This window comes from Podarcis bocagei, assembly GCF_964188305.1.
Source record: "Podarcis bocagei genome assembly, chromosome: 2".
Lineage (NCBI taxonomy): Eukaryota > Metazoa > Chordata > Lepidosauria > Squamata > Lacertidae > Podarcis > Podarcis bocagei.
In genome coordinates, this window is record NC_138126.1 from 46,572,650 (window position 1) to 46,593,935 (window position 21,286).

General features: G+C 44.5%; 1 protein-coding gene across 1 annotated transcript in view; it reads left to right on the forward strand.

The window, feature by feature from the left end:
- The window catches only part of ABTB1 (ankyrin repeat and BTB domain containing 1), a 41,594-nt gene extending 22,434 nt beyond the window's left edge, over window positions 1–19,160 (forward strand). Inside the window, exons 8-12 of the mRNA XM_081184265.1 lie at window positions 843–958; window positions 7,777–7,875; window positions 8,610–8,777; window positions 13,416–13,616; window positions 15,600–19,160. Coding sequence (XP_081040391.1) covers window positions 843–958; window positions 7,777–7,875; window positions 8,610–8,777; window positions 13,416–13,616; window positions 15,600–15,806 — 791 coding nt within the window. The 3' untranslated portion in view covers window positions 15,807–19,160. The remainder of the gene's footprint in view (window positions 1–842; window positions 959–7,776; window positions 7,876–8,609; window positions 8,778–13,415; window positions 13,617–15,599) is intronic.
- The last annotated feature ends 2,126 nt before the right edge of the window (window positions 19,161–21,286 follow it).

Below are 21,286 nucleotides of genomic sequence, written 5' to 3' on the forward strand. Positions count from 1 at the left end.
ATTTGACATGCTGGTTGGGCTGATGGGAGCTGGAGTCCAGCAACATCTGGAGGGCATCCATTGGCTCTCCCACTTCTGATCTGGAAGCAGTTTCATATTGATTAACCATATAAAGATGCGGAATTTAATACCAGAAACTTAATGGGGATGTGAATGATGCTGAAGAGAACCATTTTTGTTTGTCTGCCTACCTCATGTAATCTGTTTAATGTATGAATGGATGATGGGTGATATCAATAGAATTTGCCATTTTTAAAATGCACATGTTCAGTTGAATTGCTACATGTTGTTGGGCACTGATAAACTCCCCCCCCCCCAATCTTTAGCTGTGGTATTGGTGGTGTGTGCATTGGTGCCTGATCACAGATATTAATTCGGCAGAGCATGTGCATACTCTCTGGTCTTGTGGGGAAGATGGCAAATAAGAACTTCCCTTTGCCTCTCAAGATGCCTTCCCCCCCCCTCCCCTCCCCCCAGCCGTGTAGTCATAAATCTAAATCTCAAAATGCATGCAAATCTCTTACAAAGGAAGGCCTACTGCTCTGTGAAAGCAGTAACAGAAGCAGTCATGAGCATGAGTTTTGTGTGGAAAAATTCTACTTTTTTTCTGTAGCCAGAGCTTTTCAAAGGAGGAGGAAAACATAATGCTTAGCAGCCTCTTCCATATTTTTTTTAAAAATGCTTTATTTATTTGCCTAACATTTGCATATAAGGGGTGTGGGCCATCCTTGAATTTTAAAAACATCCCCAGATAACTTTATCCATCACATTCCCAAGAGGATGTCCATATAGTCTTCAGGATTCTATACTTTGGAATATTTTTTTTTTTTTGCCTCTTCCAGTTTCTTCCAAGCCAGGGACCTGTGTGAAGGTGCTGACGATTGAGCCCCCAGGTAACTCACGGCTACAGGAAGACCTGGCTCTGCTAGCAGACTGCGCCCTGCCAGCTGAACTCAGGGTAGGAAGTATATGTTTTTCCCTCCCTCTTCTTACAGGGTCCTGCCAGTTAAGCCCTCAGGACTTCTGCAATTTGTTCTGGTTTGCTCTCTTTAGGCTGTGCAGCAGCCACTCTGCTAGAGTTGAAGGTTGTCAGCTCCTGCTTCCATGGTGTCAGGGCACCAATCTTGCTGGATTCCCTTACATCTACTCCTTTCTGCTCCCTCTCAGGCATCCACGTTGCTGTGTGAAAGAGGAGATAGTTGCGCGGAATGTCTGCATGGGAGCTTCCATGCTCCTCTGTACTTTTGGTACATGACTGAAAGTGTGTGAGAGAGGTTCCCCCAATAAAATAAAATAAAAGACCGGGGTGGTCTGCTTTGCTATGTCTGGGCTATTCCACTCTCTTACAGCCTGTTATTCTCCTATATTTGGTAGTGTGAAAGAGAAGTGGCAAATGCCATGCCTTGTTTGGTCCTGAAACAGCCATTTGTCTTCTTCGCTCTTCTTTGGGAGTCCAACATACTGTGGTCTCTCTCCATGAAGTAATACTCTAGATTTGGCCTGTTCCATTGTTGGTCTTCTGTAAGAACGTGGCTAAACTATCTTGACTGTCTCAACTTTCAGGAGAGCCTGTGACCAGAACATGAAATGTGGTGACATATAAGCTGGGCATTAATTAATAGCACTGCTCAGATCATTTTATTGTAGAAGTCCTCAAATTTTGGTCAAAAGGTCTTATTTTCATGGGAAATCGTTTCTGGCCTCTAATGATATGAAAACAGTGAGGTGGGGGAGATAAGGGTGTGCTGCATGTATCTTGATCTTCTGGTTCTACTTGCTTTGGTGTTAGGAATGTGATTCCTGGATATTTTGGATTCTTAGTGCCAGATTGTCCTGCTTTATTGTTCCCTGGTACAGCATGGTTGCTTTTTTATGGCTTGGCACTCTGCCCATTGCAACATGGTGCAGATCATGGGTGCATGAAGTGCTCTTGGGCTTAGGCTTTCTGTTCCACATTCTCGGATTTCATAATGACCCACAGGGAAAATTTTGGACACCCAAATGAGTTCAGTCCAGTGCCCAAGGGGAAGATGCCTGATTTCTCTTTTAGATTTGTGGCAGATAATTGAAGCATGTCCATTTGCCACTGTGGTGAAACCCATGAGCAGATACCCTGTGACTGCATGTGGACTGCACTGATCAGTGTCTTAATTCTCAGGTTTTCTGCGCACATATGTGCGATTTATATGTAGAACCCTTTTTCAAATTTTTATTTGTTTTAAATGGGTTCAGCCCTTTTATTGAATTTGTAACTAAAGTAAACTAATAAAATATAGCCCTAATATTAGGGAGTTTCTGTGCATATAAATCTGAACAGTTTATTAAAACCTCCTGCTTTCCTGTGCTTAAGACAATTCCATGTGGTAAATTCACACCGAGGAAAGGGAGCTACTGGGTTGTCTCTTTGGCACATGCCAAGTTACCACTGTGCTGCTGCCACTGGCCATAAATGGAGGGAATCTTCTCTACCCCCTCCAAACATTTGCTGGTAGGGAGTGGAAAATGCCAAGCATAGGAAAAAATTGTCACTATTTTTTTCTGCTCCCACATCAGAAGTATATAGTGAAGCAAACCTGCCCATTTCACTGCTTGTTCTAAAACACATTTTCATTCCTGTTGCCTTGGACAGTTTTGTTTTATCTTCCTGGTTTCAGGACAACTATACATGTGAGACAGCTGATTTGGTTAAATATAGTTAAGGCAAATTGGGACTGCACTGCAGAATCATTGGTTCCCTTCACCTACCCTCTCCCTTTCGGAACCCAAATTCACCTCTTCTCTTCCCTGCCACCTGCCCAAAAGCCAAAGTGTGGTTTGAAACTGGCTTCAGACCCTGGCGAGCTTTAACCATGGTTAATGTCACTTAACAAAATGTTGATTAATGACGTGACGGTTAATTATGGTTAAGAGCTACTGGTGGAATTTGGGCTCCATAAGGGAGGGAGTAAGAAAAGGAACATAGGTTCCTGCACCCTCACCCTCAATGTGGTCAAAACATTATTACTCTTACTATTTATTAAATTTATATATCACCCTTTACCCGAAGGCTAAAGCGTGGTCGACAACATAAAAATACAAAATGAGAACACAAACTACAGAATAAACCCCCCCAAAACAAACCAATAACCCCCTCCCACAAACAAACATTTTCTCCTGGCACCTAGACATGCATAATGAAGGTGCCAGGCAAGCCTCTCTAAGGAGAGCACCCCACAAGTGGGCAGCCACCACGGAAAAGTCTTGTTCTCATGTTGCCACCCTCTGGACCACTCGCGGAGGGGCCCATGAAGAAGGACCTCAGATGATGATTGCAGGGTCTCCGACAGTTCATATAGAGAGGCAGTCCTTGTGGATGTGTACCCTCCCTCAAATACCGTATTTTTCGCCCTATAGGACACACCGGCCCATAGGACGCACCTAGTTTTCAGGGGGGGAAATCAAGGAAAAAAATATGATTTCCCCCCCGCAGTTCTGGGAGCAGTGGACAGGCTGCACGCAGCCTGTGCGCTACTCCAAGACCTTCTCCCTGCTTTTGTGGGAGGTGGCGGAATTCCCCCACCTCCCGCAAAAGCCCACAGGTGCCCCACGTAACTGCTGCGGGCTTTTCGACCAGGAGGGAGAAGGGACTGAAACGGCCAGTCAGTCCCTTCTCCCTCCTTGGGGAAAAGCCCCCAAGAGCCGCTTGCTCTTTAAAGGGTGCGCGGCTCCTGCAGGCTTTTCTAGGAGGTGGGGGAATTCCCCCCCTCGTAGAAAAGCCAGCAGAAGCCGCGGAGCCCCTTTAAAGAGTGCGCGGCTTTTGCCTGCTTTTGCGGGAGGTGGGGGAATTCCCCCATCTCCCGCAAAAGCCCAAAGGAGGGTTAGAGAGCAGCGGGAAGGTGTCGCGCACCTTCCCGCTGCCCCCCATCCTCTGGGACTGGCAATGGGGGAAGCGCTGCTTTCCCCACCGCCAGCCTCAAACCCGGGTTGGATAGTAGCGGCAAGGCGTCACGCGCCTTGCCGCTGCCCCCCATCCTCTGGGGCTGGCGATGGGGGAAGCGCTGCTTTCCCCACCGCCAGCCTCAAACCCTGGTTGGAGAGTAGCGGCAAGGCGTCGTGCGCCTTCCTGCTGCCCCCCATCCTCTGGGGCTGGCGATGGGGGAAGCGCTGCTTTCCCCACCGCCAGCCTCAAACCCGGGTTGGAGAGCAGCGGCAAGGCGTCGTGCGCCTTCCTGCTGCCCCCCATCCTCTGGGGCTGGCGATGGGGGAAGCGCTGGTTTCCCCACCGCCAGCCTCAAACCCGGGTTGGAGAGTAGCGGCAAGGCATCGCGCACCTTCCTGCTGCCCCCCATCCTCTGGGGCTGGCGATGGGGGAAGCGCTGCTTTCCCCACCGCCAGCCTGGAAGCCGGATTGGAGAGTAGCGGCAAGGCGTCGCGCGCCTTCCTGCTGCCCCCCATCCTCTGGGGCTGGCGATGGGGGAAGCGCTGCTTTCCCCACCGCCAGCCTCGAAGCCGGGTTGGAGAGTAGCGGCAAGGCGTCGCGCGCCTTCCTGCTGCCCCCCATCCTCTGGGGCTGGCGATGGGGGAAGCACTGCTTTCCCCACCGCCAGCCTCAAACCCGGGTTGGAGAGTAGAGGCAAGGCGTCGCGCGCCTTCCTACTGCCCCCCATCCTCTGGAGCTGGCGATGGGGGAAGCGCTGCTTTCCCCCACCGCCAGCCTCAAAGAGCAGACTCTCCTGGCTTCAGCGGAAGCAACGCGAAGCCTCCGGAGCACAGGCTTCGGAGGCTTCGCGTTGCTATCGCTGAAGTCAAGGATTCTGCATTCGCCCCATAAGACGCACACACATTTCCCCTTCATTTTTGGAGGGGAAAAAATGCGTCTTATAGGGCGAAAAATACGATAGTCAACCTCCTGTAATGTTTTCCCCCTAAAAAAAACAACATCGGGTATAATATTCCCTGTTACAGGATTATAGTTGTTTTTAGCACTTTATATATATATAAAAAGAAGTTTGTTTTTCCACTCTTGGCCAAAATATTGAACATCAAAATTTGGCATATTTACCCGCCCAGCTTTCTTTCAGGAGCTTTTGGTACATACGCAGAATATCATGTTTCCTCAAGATTAGTCATTACAGTGGTGCCCCGCAAGACGAATGCCTCGCAAGACGAAAAGCTCGCTAGACGAAAGGGTTTTGCGTTTTTTGAGCTGCTTCGCAAGACGAATTTCCCTATGGGCTTGTTTCGCAAGACGAAACGTCTTGCGAGTTCTTGCGAGTTTGTTTCCTTTTTTTTAAAGCCGCTAAGCCGTTAATAGCCGCTAAGCCGTTAATAGCCGCTAATAGCCGTGCTTCGCAAGACGAAAAAACCGCAAGACGAAGAGACTCGCGGAACGGATTAATTTTGTCTTGCGAGGCACCACTGTAAATATGTTGTGTTTTGGTTTGTGCACGGGTGTCAAACACAAGGCCCGTGGGCCGAATCCGGCCCGCTAGACCTCGCCATGTGGCCCGTGTTTGACACCCCTGCTCTGAAGGAAAGAGGGATTTGTTCCCCCGCCTTGCGCCTCGCCCTCCCGGGTTGCAGGCGTGGGATCGCTGCTGCCCTCTGCCGATCAGTGCCCCCACATGGTACCAACCTCCAAAACAGCGCACCCGGGAGAGAAAAAGAGAACGATTTCCCTCTCAACCCTCTTCCTGGAAAACAGAAATGGGTGGCGCGGAAGCCTCGTACGGCAGTATAACTTTACACGTGTACAGTGGTTGTGTCGGAATTCTTAATCCTTCACTTTCGCGGTGAAGGCGGCAGAGCTCCGGTCTCCATGGGGGTGCAGCATAATAGTCGGATTTGCCTGCTAGATTTACAACAACGCTTCGAGCAACACCCCCGCCCTACCCCAGGTCTCCCACCCTTTCTTCCTCATTCACCCCGCCTGTCCCCACCAACTTTCCTTTCCCCTCCCGCAAAAACGCGCCTTTAAATCCCACCCATGAACGTGTATGAAGCTGGTGAGCACCCACGCGCCCCCTCCGTCCTGTATTGGAAGGGACGTCCCCTCTCCCCATCCCCATTGCCCGAAAGTTTGGGAAAGGGGCGGGGTTGGGGAATATTCCGCTTCCCCAGGAGCCGGTAAGTCTCTCTTTTTTAAAATGTGCGGTATTTTTTCCTCACATGTTTCCTGGCAATGAATTCCCATCCCCTTTTCTTCGCGGGAGCCGACAGCCTTCACGGTAATGAAACACTCCCACCCAAAATTTCTAGCCGGTTGCTCCAAGCGTCTGCCAATGAATTCGGAATTCTGCAAGACCTCTTGTCCTCCACTCTGTGAAACAATATGAGTTGTTTCATAATTCAAGAGAGGAATGGTTTAGCAATTATTTTTAAAAATCCGCTTTAATTTTTTTTTTTATTCAAAAACCGCACTTTTAATTCTGGCTTCAGTCACTCCTACAAACCTATTCTTTCTCAGTCACCTGTACTTACTTTTTCCTGTCAGTGCTGTACTTTATGCAGACAAGTAGCAAGATGTCCACCTAGCATCTGTAGAAAATGATGTGATTTCCCCCCCCCCCCATGTTTATCTCAGATTGCTGTTTGAAGTGGGTGGGTGGGTTTCAGAACTGTTTGATTATAAGTAGAGTTTGTGGCAACATTATTGACTCTTACAATGCAACTAACGACTCAAAGCTTCTCTACAGAGCTGACTGTATTTTTAGGCAGAGAGAGCTGATTGCCTCAATAGACACATGCCTTCTGGCTGTGTCCTTCTGCTGGGGGACAGAGTTACCTATTCCATACATGTCCAATGTCTGCTGCTTTGGGGGGCCTAATCCAGCCCCTGTGGCAGTTTATTTCTTTGGGTCAAAGCCTAAAAAAAGCTCAACAACTTTGGTCGGCCCTCACGCATGTTCACTTCATCAAATCTGGCCCTCTTTGAAAAAAGTTTGGGCACCCCTGGGTTTGTGTGTTAATCTTCACTGTATAAAACAACAGGAACAAGGAGACAAAGCTGCTGTTTGTCCCACAAATTTTGTTCAGTGAATAACTGACAGCAGCTGTGTATATCAGTAATATTTGGGAACGATCGATAATCTCCTAAGACTAAATGTAAATATCCCTGTCCTACAGTTCACTTACTATTCTTTAAAAACAAATCTTTGTAATCTCAGTTCTCTGCATTTTACTATGTTAGCCTGATTTGTTTTTCAGACCCCATCAATAGCAAAACACCATGGTGGTCAAATTATGCACTGAAATTCCAAAGCCATCTTTTCTCTCCCCAATCCCTGATCTATAGCTATTACAGCTCTACCTATTAGGAAAATAGGTATACATGTGTTTAATTTACTACTTAAGGAATTGTCATGTGTTAATTTTTATGCCCTTTACTTTATCTCTTAATGTAATAAATCCTGGAATCAGGATGCAGGTTGGCAAAACTAAAGTTCTGCAGATTTAAGAGAGATTTGGATATTGTAAACTTCTGTATATTCATCTTCTTACCCAAATTATTGTTTACATCCTGCTCTGCAGCTCTAATGTTTTGAAGTTGTTATTACTGATGGCTTTATTTGCTAGATTCACTGAAATGAAATTAAAAACTTTTTTTAAAAAGTAGAGGTGATCGTCTGAATGCATCCTCAGTCTTACAAAGCTTGGTTAATGCCTTGCGAGAATACTTTAGGATTTATTGCTTAAGTATAGAGGAATGTTTCTGTCTGGTGATAGGTATTTATTTTAAAAGGGTTACTAATACAGAAGGTGTCATAACAATTTTTTTTCCTGTTTCTGTATGTACAGGTAGGTTTTGGAGAGTTGCCTTTTGACAGCACTGACAACTTTAGCAGCTGTCCTGACGTTTGTTTCCGGGTGGCAGAATACAATTTCTTGTGTCACAAGGTATGTATTCATATTGACTTAATTTACTAGGGCAGCTTTTTCGCTTGCATCTTCCAATTTGGCACATACCAAGGTATATTTCTAAAGCCAGACAGATTTGTAACACTACGTTGCGGGAGCAGGGGGAGCAGGGATTCTAAGGAAGTCCTCACTGCAATTCATGAGCATGCTGATTGTCTACTACACAACAGAATCCTATGCCTGCCTTCTCAGAAGTAAGTCACACTGAGTTTTGTGGGACTTAGTCCTTGGTACGAACTATTCCACTATCTCTTGGAGGTGATTGGTATTAAATGTTTCTGCCTGACCGCTTTTCTCAGCCACATGGCTGCAGTGCTGTGTAGCACTGAAGACAACAATTATAGAGCCTCCAGCTGAAAATGAGAAGCTCACCGCATGCTTTTTCATGTTCCCAGGTCTACTAAGTGAGCTAGTGTGAACTGCCAGTACCTGCTATGCTGAGGCCAGCAGTCTGAGCACATGTGTAGCCGCATAAGTTGAGAATTGTCTGTATGTTTCTATGTTCTTTAAATGTGTGGGTTTCCTAAGCTGTATTATATCACTGTTGGGTGAGCTGCCTTGGACTCCCTTGGGAGGTAGGGCAGGATGTAAATGTAATAAATAAACCTTAGAAAGCCAGGAGGGTCAATAGAAATCATTCATATCTGGTTGCTCTCCTGGTGTGCAGGGCAATGCTGGGCCAGGGAGATTCCTGCTTTCTTCTCTCCTTGCAGGCATTTTTCTGTGGCCGCAGTGACTATTTCAAAGCACTGCTAGAGGATCACTTCTCTGAAAGCGAGGAGCTGCAGACCCAACCTAGCATCCCTGTAGTTACCCTCCATAACATTTCAGAGGAAATCTTCATCAGGGTCCTCTATTACATCTACAGTGATGACACAGAGGTGAGTTTTCAATTTTCACCCTTTCTGGAATGTTTGTTCTAGCAAGGACTGCTGTGGTCCTGGGAGAAAAGTGCCAGAATTGCCACTGTGTGGTGGGAACAGAGTATTAAGCTTATTTAATGAGGCCTGTTAACTTGCAGATGTCCCAACCATGGGATAAAAGAACCCTATCTTTTCCTGTGAAATCATAGAGTTGGAAAGGGACCCTGAGGATCATCTAGTCCAACCCCCTGCAATGCAGAAAAATGCAGCTGTCCCATATGGAGACCGAACCTGCAACCGTGGTGTTATCAGCACCGTGCGCAAGCCAACAGCTATTCAGCTTACCCTGGATCTTTCGCTTATCTTTCACTGCATATTAATACACCACCATAAAAAGCCATGCAGCAGTCCCTTGCTGGTTCAATAAACATTTTCCCCATTTTCTTGCCTTTTCTAGTGGGTCTTACGTCCTTCCCCCCAAAATGCTTGAATTTTATTTGAGGTTAGACGTGAACATTATTTACAAGACTGCAGTGCAGCCATCCGTAAATGACAAGAAACAACCACCATGGATAAAAATATATCCTCTAAGTCAACCTGTCTCTCATACTGACTGCTTTCTTGCCCCCATGTGGTCCATTTTTTCTGATACCAACTGGGAGTACTCACTCATCTGAGGAATTCTGTGACAGCACTAGAATACATAGGGTGGTCAATCTGCCACTAGGGGGCAGTGCCAATACACAGTGAACTAGCTAGAGATGCACTATTTTCTCCTGTTTGTACCACTGCTTGTCTCATTCAGAACAAAAGGCGTGGTTGCACTTTTCCCAGAAGTCCTAATCTAGATTGAATACTGGAGTGTGTGAATCCTGCACTTGTTGCACAGGACTTAGCATAGGATGCTTAAGGAATTGTTGATCGTGTGTTGTGTTTTGAGTAACCAGAGGGTCTGCAAATGTAGGAGATGCAAAACTTCAGGGTGGTGTCCATGCTGTCAAAATGGTTGCAGGCATTTGCCTGTCGACCAAAAGTTGACACAGAGCTTTTGGTCACTGTGGAGCAAAAGTGTTGCCGCTGTCAACATCAGCAGCCTGTTGTGGTGCTGTCTAAGCAAGCGAGTGGCGAATCTGTGGGAAAAGGAACACGGCGGCAGCAACACTCAGCAACAACGGTATGGGGGATGAAGCCATCACTGAAAGAAAGGCTTGTCAAATGTCTCGTTAATATCCTGAGAAGTGCATATGCATTTTGGCTGCAGTCTCCCGTCAGCTACAGGACTGACAGGTGAAGTGGGAGGTGGTAATCTCATTCCCAAGGAAATTGAATCCCTGTCATGCAGTGAGCAAGCTCCAGCTCACTGCTCTGAGCTCAGAAACGCAGCAAACTGGAAAGCAAGAGCACTTTCAGAACTGAAAAATAGCTGCAGCTTTCCCTCTCCTCCAGTGGAATTATACATTGGCTGGCTCTCTCTGAGCTGCCATTTGCCTTGTTTTGTGTGCTGTTCCTTTAGAGAGCAGGGCTGGGGGACCAGATGTTGCTGGACCCCATTGGTTGTGCTGGCTGGGATTTTTGGGAGGGTGACTGAAGGCTATAGGTTCCCCACTCCTGCCTTAGAATACTTACATGTTGTGCTGGGGGTGGGGTGTGTGGAGAGACTGAGAGCCATCTTCAGCTAGTTGTTGTCAGACTCTTACCCCTAAATCTCATTGCATCTGGAAGGCATTTCACACTGTAGGGAAGTGAGATGCTAAAGGGTAGAATGTAGTGAGAGCACACTTCGCTCCGCAGAATACTCTCTGAGACCATGAATCTCTTTCCCCCCCTTGATCTGTCGTCCTGCAGGGCAAGAAGCAAAGCTGCCAACCAAGCCATCTGTCCTTGTTTTCTTTCAAGCTAAGGAACTCTTGAAACAATTATCTTCTTCTTGAAACACACACACCCATTTCTTGCTTTAAGGCTAGGGAAGTTTCTTTTAAAAATCATGACCCATAGCACAAGCATTCCTGTTCTTGAGTAATTCCAAAATTTGGGTATGGATTACTACTGAACTTCTTTGCATTTCAGATGTTATTTTTATTAATTGCTTCCCCTTCACCATAACGTCCCAGGGCAGGTCACAACAATTTAAAATAAAATACTGAAAACAGTTTAAAGCAAACAGGATGGGTCTTACAAATACATATATCAACTGTCAAAGGTCAGAGATGCATCTTATCAGCATATGAAGAAAGCTGCATAGCAAGGACACCAGAAAGACCACTGTGAGGAGGGTATTCCACAACTTAGGGGCTGACACAAAAAATGCCCTCTCCAATTCCCCACCCCTGCTGAACTTCTGAAGGCAGTGGAACAACCAAGAGGGCCCAATAGAGTTTGTAGGAAAGGAGGTGACATTTCCAATATTTGGGGCCTAGGATGTTTGGGGCTTTAAACACTGAAATGAGCTCCTTGACTTGGGCCTGGAAATGAAGTGGCATCTAATGCAGCTGTTTTAAGACAGGGTTCTACAAGTTCCAAATGTGACCCCAGCCAGTAATGTGGCTGATGCACTTGGGCTAGCTGAAGTTTCCAAGTGGTCTTCAAGGGCAGCTGCTTGTAGAGTGCAATAATCCAGTTTGGAAGTTACCAGATGTTGGTACAGTGGCCAACATCTCTGTTGCAAAGTTAGCTGTAGCTGGCAAACCAGTCAGAAACAGCTGGCAAGCCAACACCCCTAGCCACCGAGGCCACCTGGACCTCTAGGTGACCCAGGTGTAGACCCAAAGTACAGAATTTCTCTTCCAGGGACATGCAAGCCCATCCAGACCAGGCTGTCTCACATATTCACTACTGTAGATTCACTGCTCAGAGGTATGAATCTGTCTCCCTATATACTCCACTTAGAAGTGGGATCTTTTTTTGTTTCTATATTTTCCCACAGTAATGCCAAGGCTAGTGTTCATGGGAATGCCCTCCAAAAATGTCCAGAAACTTCTGCTGGTTTAAAAACTGGTGACCGGTGTTGTATCTGCTCCTTGTAAAAGGGGTATGATAGAAGTGTGAATAGTAATAACCAGGGACAGGGTGTCATGAGCATTTTATGCCACTGCCAAAAGAGCTGTATTGCCTCCTCCTTGGCTACTTGGTTACTGGGCACATTTTTACCTATAAAGTTCAGCACAACCTGGGACTGGGGTGTCTGAAGCAACATGCTCCACACATGAACTCACCCAGCAGTGAATTTCCTTGCCTGTCTGAGACCCTTTCCTGCCTTCTCCCTGCCTTCTGAGGTTAGGTGGTTGGAGAGAGATTGCTTTGTCAGGGTTGACACACACACACATTCTAGAATTACTCCCTGATTTGTTTCTGGCACTTTTTGCTATTATCTCTTAAGCACTAGATGAAGACCCTCTTGCTTTGTTAGGCTTTTAATGACACCTGCCGTGCCTTTTTATGCTATCTGCTTCCCCCGGCATGTGTCTTTGTTTTCAATGGCTCTTCGTTTTGCGCCATCTGTTGCTGTTTTTATTTCATGGTTGGCCACCTTGAAACAATTCTTTTTAAAAAGGTACACAGGTTATAGTGCTAAAACGTGGCCTTTACATCTGTACTCTCCTTAGGTTTGCTTCCTGCTGACTTTGGTTTTAGTCCTCCTCCTAAATCATTTCTTTCTTTCTTTTTTTTTAAAAAAGACACATCTCTGGTAAATGTTTGCTATGTGAAGAAGTTTCAAAATGCAGTGCCTGAGGAGGGAACTGAACAGTGCAAACTCTTCATCCTTGGAATAACAGTGAAATGGGCAAAAGCAATAGACCTGCATATACAGACATTCAGGATTTTCTCCCAACACTTTTTCGAAGAAAAGAATAGGGAGATCTTCCCCTCTGAGCCCAGTACAATGTTTAGCTTGTTAACACCAGGCTTCATAATACCTACAACAATTGGGGCTGGCTCTGCTTTGAAGCAGAGTGAAGCAACATGCTATAGGTGGTAGTGGTAGAGAAGAGATGAGGCCATAGTTTGGTGTCTGAAGGATGCAGAAAGAAATGTTGGTGGGTGCCATTTAGGCTGTTCTTCAGGCAGCAGAATGCTCTGGGTTAGCACTGACATAATAGACCCAGCACTGGATTTAGTGCAGGTGGTTCCCCTGCACAGGGCGCCAAGGCGAGGGGGCGCAAAATGATGATAATAATTAAAAAACCTATATTTATATGGGTGCTTACTGAAAAGATCCATTAAAAAAAGCAGGTGTAGCAAAATGAATTATTGTGCAAATAATCAATATTTAGATACCCAAGGCTATTGTAGAGCATCTTAGTGATGACTTCTGTGCCTTGTCAGGAAATATATCCAGACAGAAGTGCACTTGGTGAATGCCCTGCAACTGAAGATTTATCCAGGCCTGAGAATTTTTCAGAAGTGGTGGTGTAAAATATTTTCACTGGTATGGGTTTGAGCTGGCAAAGCTAAGTCTTGTGTGTGAGTATTTGATTTGGTTGTGCTTGTGCCTAGACTTTTAAACTAGTTATGAACTTCAAGTCTTTGGGCAGAATATAAATAAATTGCATTTAATCATATAAATGAGTGTCACTGTTGCAGTCAGATGTGATTTCCAGACAGGGTTTTAGTTTTGATACTGAGCCCATTTTGATGGATGCCCTTTTGTCACGGCAGCTGTCTCCTGATAATGCCTACGAAGTGCTTTGCGTCGCAGACATGTACCTGTTACCTGGGCTCAAGCGCCTTTGTGGGAGGACTTTGGCCCAGGTTCTCGATGAGGAAAGTGTTGTCAGCATCTGGAAGATCGCCAAGCTGTTTCAGCTGACCCGGCTGGAGGACCAGTGCACGGAGTACATGGCAAAGATCATTGAGAAGGTAAGGAGGGGAGATTTCCCTAGGGATGGGTTGTATGCAGCAGCCAACAGGTAACCAGCATTCATCTCTCTCAAGGCCTTTTAAGCCTGGTGTATGCATAGTTGCCCACATTTCTTAAAAACAAGGCATCATGTTCTCTGTAGAAGAGAGTGCCTGTAGAACAGCAAGGGATGTTTATATGGAGGACTGTCGATCAACTGCTTGCCTGAACTAGTTGCTTGGTTAGTTTATTTGAAATGTGAGGATTTTCAGGTTCAGAAGTAGCACACGAAAGAGCTCAGTATCCTAAGTAGTCCTGAAATATGGTGACACAGTTTTTATTTTAGAGAATGTTCTCATACATTCTGTTGATTTGTATCAGCTGTGGCAGAGTCAAGAGTCTATTACTTTACTGTAAGCTTCCATGGAGGAGCATTGGCCTAATAGTACAAGCTATATCTTCTTGTACTGAATCTTGGTTACAAAGATCAGTTTGTCCCACAACCCCACCAGGTTGTACCTTAAGCATTAACTGCTACATGCAGACCTCAGTTATGTGCAGAGTACAGACATCCTGCTACTTTAATCCCATATTATATCATGCCGTATCCCCAAGAAATGCTTAGGTAAGGATTATTTGAAATATCTCCCAACTAAATGGGTGCAGAAATCTTAATTGTGCTTTAACTGGACAGTACTAACATGCTTTTATGCCAAAGTTTGCCCCAGGAGAAAAGCAAGAGTGCTGCCTTCTTTCCATCTCCTCTCCTGCTTGACCAGTTGTAGTATTGACAGTCCCATACTACAGTCCCATGAACACAGGTTCACAGTCTTGTCTCTGCTGGGCATTTGGGAGCCCGGTCAATTCACTGATTTTTTTTTTTAATGGCTCTAATTCGCACACCCACACAAGTTGCAACTGTTCTTAACAGGCTTTGAGAAAGGTGTGAAATTCTTTCTTGACTGTGAAAGCACATTGAAGAAAATGATTTCTTAACAGATCCACTTATACAAAAGTTCCTCTCCCATTTTTCCCCAGTGAAAACAAGCAGGAAGTGGTTCTTAGTGGGGAGCCCTTTGTTAACCAAACAAAAATCAGGACTTGCCATTTAACTGCACCGCTGTTAAGAATTCTAAAGGATTCTGTTTTTCCTGCACCTTCGCCGTGCTAGTACAATAGGCCACCAATAATTTTTTTAGATGATGAATTTATATTGGAATATAGAGGCACAGGCCTGTGGAACCATGCTTTTTGTAGCCTTTGGTGGGTATCGTACTTCATCAGCCTTTTTTGCTTCTGTGAAAAATTGTTACAAACGCCTGTTCCTGCTTTACAGGGTATGGGAATCTTTGTTAAACGTTTGAGGAGTACCCACAAAGTCAGTGGACTGGGACAGCTAGTGAAGAAGTTGACTAAGGCTGCTTAGATTAAGTGGGTACTATGTAATGGCTAAAACACCAGTTCTAGAGTGACCTTGTGTTGGGTAACTTTTTGTTTCTGAGGTTAAATAGTTCAGTAAATGGTGGGATGGAGGGAGCAAGAGGGATGGGTGGTTCCAAACAGAAAGCCTTTATGTAGCAAACATGTTTTTGTTTTTTTTATGGTTTCAGATAGTTGTGCTGCCATTTTTTAATGTCAAAGTTGCGCCCCACACCTAGGTCTGCATTTTTAAAGAGATACTTTTCTTGCTTGCCAGGTCTTCATCAAATTATTGAGCTGAATTAGGCCTCCTTATGGAAAAGGTGGTCTCTTTTGTGTGGTGTTACAATAGAGTGATTCTTCTTCCCACTATTCTGAAATTTAATATGCTTTCAGTGTGAATCTTTTTTTATTTTATTTTTTTGGTAAGTCATGTCCATGTGATGCATAATTGTACACACTGAATCAGAATTTCTTCTGTACTACTACTGCTGTTTAAAATTCTAAATGACATCATTATGCTGAGGACTCTAATATGCTTATCAGCCTGCCAATTTCCTTCACCACTTCTCTTTCCAATCCAGCTAGTGGAGTTTGAGGAGTTTGCTGTGGCAGTGAAGGAGAATGCTGAGGCAGTCGAAGAACGGCAGGAGACAGACTCAATCCCTCTTGTTGACGACATCCGTTTCCACATAACCAGCAACGTGCAAACATACAGTGCAATTGAAGAAGCCAATCAGAAACTGGAAGCTCTGGATAATCTTCTGGCCAGCATAGGACTTGAATGCTAATCTGGGACATCACCCTGTGTGACTTCACAGTAGATCACAGCTCAGAGTTCCCTCTCCTCACCCCCCTGGGTTTTGTAGCTGCTTTCCCCTTTTATGCATAATTTCAGTTTCTAACTTAACATTCTGACAATTGCATACTGATCTACCTTTCTTCTCCTGAGAACCAGGTCCCCGGAAGCAGCTCAGATTTGAAAACATTGCTGCTTTTACATGATAGTGCTGACGGGTGATCTGCAAACCAAATTTAATGAATGTATTGATTGGCATATTGTGAGGCTGCCAGATGTTGCAGGCCAGCGATGCCTAGTGAAAATTGGTGCAGCCTGCAAGAACATTGGCACAACACCTTCCTGCAAGCAGATTAAATTCAAGGCAGTCGCTGGTTAAGGAATGAATCAGACTGCCTTTCATGATCCATATTTTACAGGATAATTAGGGAGAGAGGCACTTTTACTTCTACAGGGCTACAGAAATGTTGTGCTTGTGCAGTGGTGTCTGCATTTGCCTGCTGCTTGCCTTGCAGAAATGGCTGTGTTTATTCATCCTGCAGCCTTATCTTCCAGATTTGCACAGTGGGGACAGAGCAGAACATTGGCTTTCTAACCCAGATGCCTTATTATTCAGCAAGCTCCTGTTCAATTCAGGTGTCCCATTTGTTTTTTATTCCCCATTTCTGCAGTTCTTACCGGAATACAGTAGTACTCTACGAAATTGCATGGCTCGACTTTTGTCTCGAGTGCAAACACACTTGGCCACCTACTCTTTACATGTTACTTTTGTAGAGGATGCTCAAATGCTGATGTTTAGCAGGAACTTTAGTCATGTGTCTGTTCCACTTCAAGCATAGTTGTGACATTTTGTAGATATTGCTGGGCTTGGAAGTTTAGTTCAGGTGGTTTGCAAAGTCTTCAAATCCTGGTTTGGAGTATGTGAGTGTATGTGTGGCATGCGCTTCCTCCTTTCTCATGGAAGCATAACTTATTGCCCTATTCAGGTAATGGTATGGGGTGGGTTGGGGTATAACTGTCATGCAACCATCTTCACCCCGTGACCGCCCAGTGCCAATACACTTGACCTCACAGTGGCATAGATCCAAATAGCGTGATCAACACATTGCAAAATTAGGGTCTATGAATCACATTACTCTGGTATATGCATGTTGGTGTACAGACAAGAAAGGCAGTGGCTCACCACTGCTCAAGAGTGTGTAGTGTGTCATCTCCCCCTGCCCCTCCCTTTAGAAATAGCAGGAGTTGGAGGCAGCTACAATCTGGGCTTGCTTAGTGCTCATCCCACCATCACTAAACTCTACTGAATTGAGTGAAACATCTGCTTGTAACAAAGCTTACCAAGGCATGTCCTTTAAGGCTGCCACAAGTTAGTAGGTTTTTTAACACAAACTCCTCTTAAAATCTTCCTAACAAGCGCTACTTTGAGACTTTGGCAATTGGAGAACATTTTGGGAGGAGGTGGGGATGTGAACAACGCAGGAAAGGGCTGTGTTGCCTAACATGGAAACTTTCCTAGCTAAGATAATGCAGTGGCTCCACATACCCTTAAGAATTATGTGCTGTATAAATATAAATATGACAAGGAGGCCCACTTTGGATTGTCCTGGCAATGTGAAGATGATTATTCATATATACAAATACTATTAATCATGAGTACAATTGCATTAGTAGATGCAGTTGCTCTGGCTGATGTAATACTGGGCCTTCAGCTTTCCACTGATAAGTATTCACAATCAAAGCAAGGTCAAGAACTTGCTTTTTCACTTTCCATTGATGGGTGTGATGAGGTGAGAAACTTACATTGGGTCTTTTCCCATTTTCCTACCTGGTTTCTTGACTTGAACAAGATAATGACATTATATAACCATGTAAGCAGAGTCAGGGCTTACCAGAAGTTACTGCCTGCCATACTGGAGATTCATCTTCCTTTAAATGTTTTGTGATAGAATGGGAAATGGTAGGGTGGGGGTGTCCCAGATTCTACACCTGTAGTTCATGTCCCTAGAGAGATACAGCAGCAGGACTGAGTTTTTTGTGTTCTTGGCTCTATCTCAAGGCATATATCTCATCCATATTTATGTGATGTTATTCCCGTGCAGGCTCTCTTAAATGAGGCACTTAAACTCTGACTTATTTCAGTCTCTGCTTTGGAATACACAGCCATCCCAGTCTCTAAACAAGTCCCCTTTGAGGCGCCACAAATCTACAGTAAGGGTCCATGCAGTATTTGACAAATGAAACTAACTTGATGTAGAATTTGACACTTCTGACTCCTGATTTTGTGCCAAGGAAAGCACATCTCTTAAAAGAATGGTACTTGTTCAAAATCATGTGGAACAGTTATGTTACGCAGAGGCAGCAAACTAAAAAACCTGGCCAAGGTATTATTTTCCCTATTTTTCACCAAAAGTAGTCACAGAAGTTAAGTTTGGTGCTAGAGTGTTTGGAACCTGGATTGGCTAGGCATAATTTCTCTCCATCGTGTTATGGCGACAACTTGGAAGGGCTCCTTACAGAATAAAAGGGCATCATATTGAAAGGGGCACAACTTTATTATTGAGCTGCTGATTTCATTCTGTTCCGCAGTCTTCCTGTTATCATGAAAAAGGATTCAGTTGGCTATCTGCTGAATTTAGCAAACAAATGAGTTTATGCCAATACTGAATTATTGGGGCAAAAACAAACCAGAAGCACAGAAAGTTTTTTTTTAAAAAGGCATACTAGTATTTCTTCTTTCAAGTGTCTGGTAAAGTAAATGTGAAATATAATTTGTTAATTGTCAAGAAGCATGGCACCTGGGTGCTTCTGGTGAAATGACTTCTGACTCTTTCTTTTAATTGTAGAGCCAGTGAAAGAGTGTCAGGGTGGCCTTTGTTTTCTTGCCTAGTAACAAAGGTTTGCCCAGACTGCTAAATATGCTGGAGAAATTAAGAATGGATTGCCAGTGTGAATGAGTTTTATAGTTGCATTTCTAAGTTCAGCACATTGGTGAATTGTCCTATCACTCCCAACTAACTGTCTGATAGTATTTAGATTCTTGCCCTTTGCAAGAGGAAACAGATACTAGGAGCCACACTTGCAAGTGAAAAATTGCCTATTTAAATAATTAAAAAATGAAATTAATGGATTTCTAATATTTATTGAACTTGTTTTTCTTGGCTATTGGTTGTAGTTATATTGCAAGACAATTTAAATTGTTTCCTTTGTTTACATTGGTTCTGCCCTCTGCTACTTGTTAAAAATAAAGAGAATGTAAAGCTTTTCAGAATGGCAATATAATAATAATATATTTAAAAGCTTAATATATAAGCATGTGTGCAGCAATAAAGAGTTTATTTCATTAGATCTGGTTTGGCTGTGTGTCATTAATTCATTATATGAATGAGTGCTTAAAAGGGTTTCTTACATGCTCCTCCCCTGCCCTTCCTAGGCAGTAGCTGTGGTTGTGATGACATGGAACTGTCAAATGCCACACAAATGTTTTTCCACCCTGGCACCATCTTCAGATTAATAAGTTGTGCACGTTATAAGCAAAGAGCTGGGTGTTTAATAGTGGTGATTTGACACCATTTAATTCCATGCTTCTAGTAATGATCCTGATGTAAACATACTACCTATATTGCATAATTTCATAGTTCCTTCCTGAAATTCTAGTACCTCATGAAACTCTCCTCCCATGACTCACAGCCTGTGGTAGCTATCAGGGTAGGAGTAAGGAAAGAGGTTGGTGTGAGTGACTCAGAGGGTTTTAAAATACAGTGGTACCGCTGGTTGTGAACCACGCTGCGGGTTACAAGCTCCGGTGTGAGCGGAAATCACACGCCAGAGGCGCGTGCACAGCGGAAGGCACACTTTAGCTAATGGCGCCTCAGGTTATGAGCCGTTTCTGGTTACGAACAGATTCCAGTCATAACCAGAGGTACCACTGTACCTGGTCCTCTCAGTGAAAACATTTAGGCCTAATATATGGGATCACATGTCACTGGTGGTCTGAACACAGTACTGACGGTTCCGTGTGACCCCCCTCCCCCTGCCTTGAACAGTAGTTTATTTTCTCAGTCCTAGCACATATGGATTTGCCTAATTTTATTTTAACAACAGCATTGAATTTGGCTAGTCTGTGAAAGCAACTTGCCCATGAAAATGCAGGGACTTCATGACTGGGGAGAGGGGAGAAGGGAAGAAGAAACGTCCGCTTATTCTTGTATATTCTAATGCAACTACTAAAAAGGCATGTACTGAAACAGAAGGGACAAAACATGGGCATTGCAATGAGTCTTCCAAAACACTGTTAACATATATGAGTTGCACTCGTGTATTTCTTGTATTATTATTTAAATTTGTATGCCGCCCTTTATCCGTATATCTGTAGAATGTGCTGTCTACATTCAGCTTGAGAATGTCTTGTCATTGCAAACCTAGCTAGGACCACTTCTTGTTTACTCTCTTGCCTATTTCTCTTGTGAAGCCTTCAGAGTTTGCCATCACTGCACGTCCAGAGCTTCTTCTGAACTTGGGATCTTTTCTCAGTTTGTCGCGCACGGGCATATTTTTCAGTTTCCTCTCTCTCTTGTTCTCCATCCCTCCCACCAAGTACCCTGGAAGTTTTGTGCCTGCTTTATCTGGGCCTGGGTTACACATGCAGCAAACTGAGGTGGGGGCAAGGTGGCAGAATAGGCTGGGATGGCAGGTAGGGTGCATTAAAAACACAATTCTCTACACAAACTCCCTGCAGATACAAACAGTTCTGTTCTGTTTGTCCCCATTTCTCATTTTGTGTGTTAGTTGCAACGTTCAGAACGGCATCCACACCTGCACTCCTGAAACTTTCTCCCCCACCACCTCAATATTTTATCTCTGCTCATCCAGCCATGCACTCTTCAACTTGTGCCTGGACCTTGGCCCCAGCTGAGACTCTGTCTCCCAACAGCATTTTGTAACAATATCAACAATAGTTTTCAGAATAGAAAAACCAGGAATAAAAATGGCATGGCATTGCAGTTCACATCTGTGAAACAGATATATGGTTTTCCCTGTTTCAGGGAAGCATTTGTAAGTTATGTCCTCTTGTTCTAATTAAAATTATGTCTCCAAGGTGGATTTGAGATAATCCACTGGTTAACCTTTTTAGCAGAAAATGAAGTGTCCAAAATGGTGTTACTCAGATTTTCAGTGTACAAGATCCTAGGCAAACTGTTTTCATTGTTTTTTGGTATTTTTCGGAAGAGGGATACTAGATAGATAGATTAGATATAAAACCAGGAAAGTTGAGCGGATCCACCTTCAGGAAAAGGGCTAATTACCTGAGTGCTTCAGAAAGGTCAAAACCGTGAGACTGCTGTGGAAGTAACACAAATGAAAGAGAAAAAGAAAAGTAAAAGAGAAGAGTGCTGTTGCTGATGCTGTCTGGTTGGTGGGCTGGTAAGTAGGTGAAGGCACTTCCATTATCGCTGTCTTTTCACTCGAGGG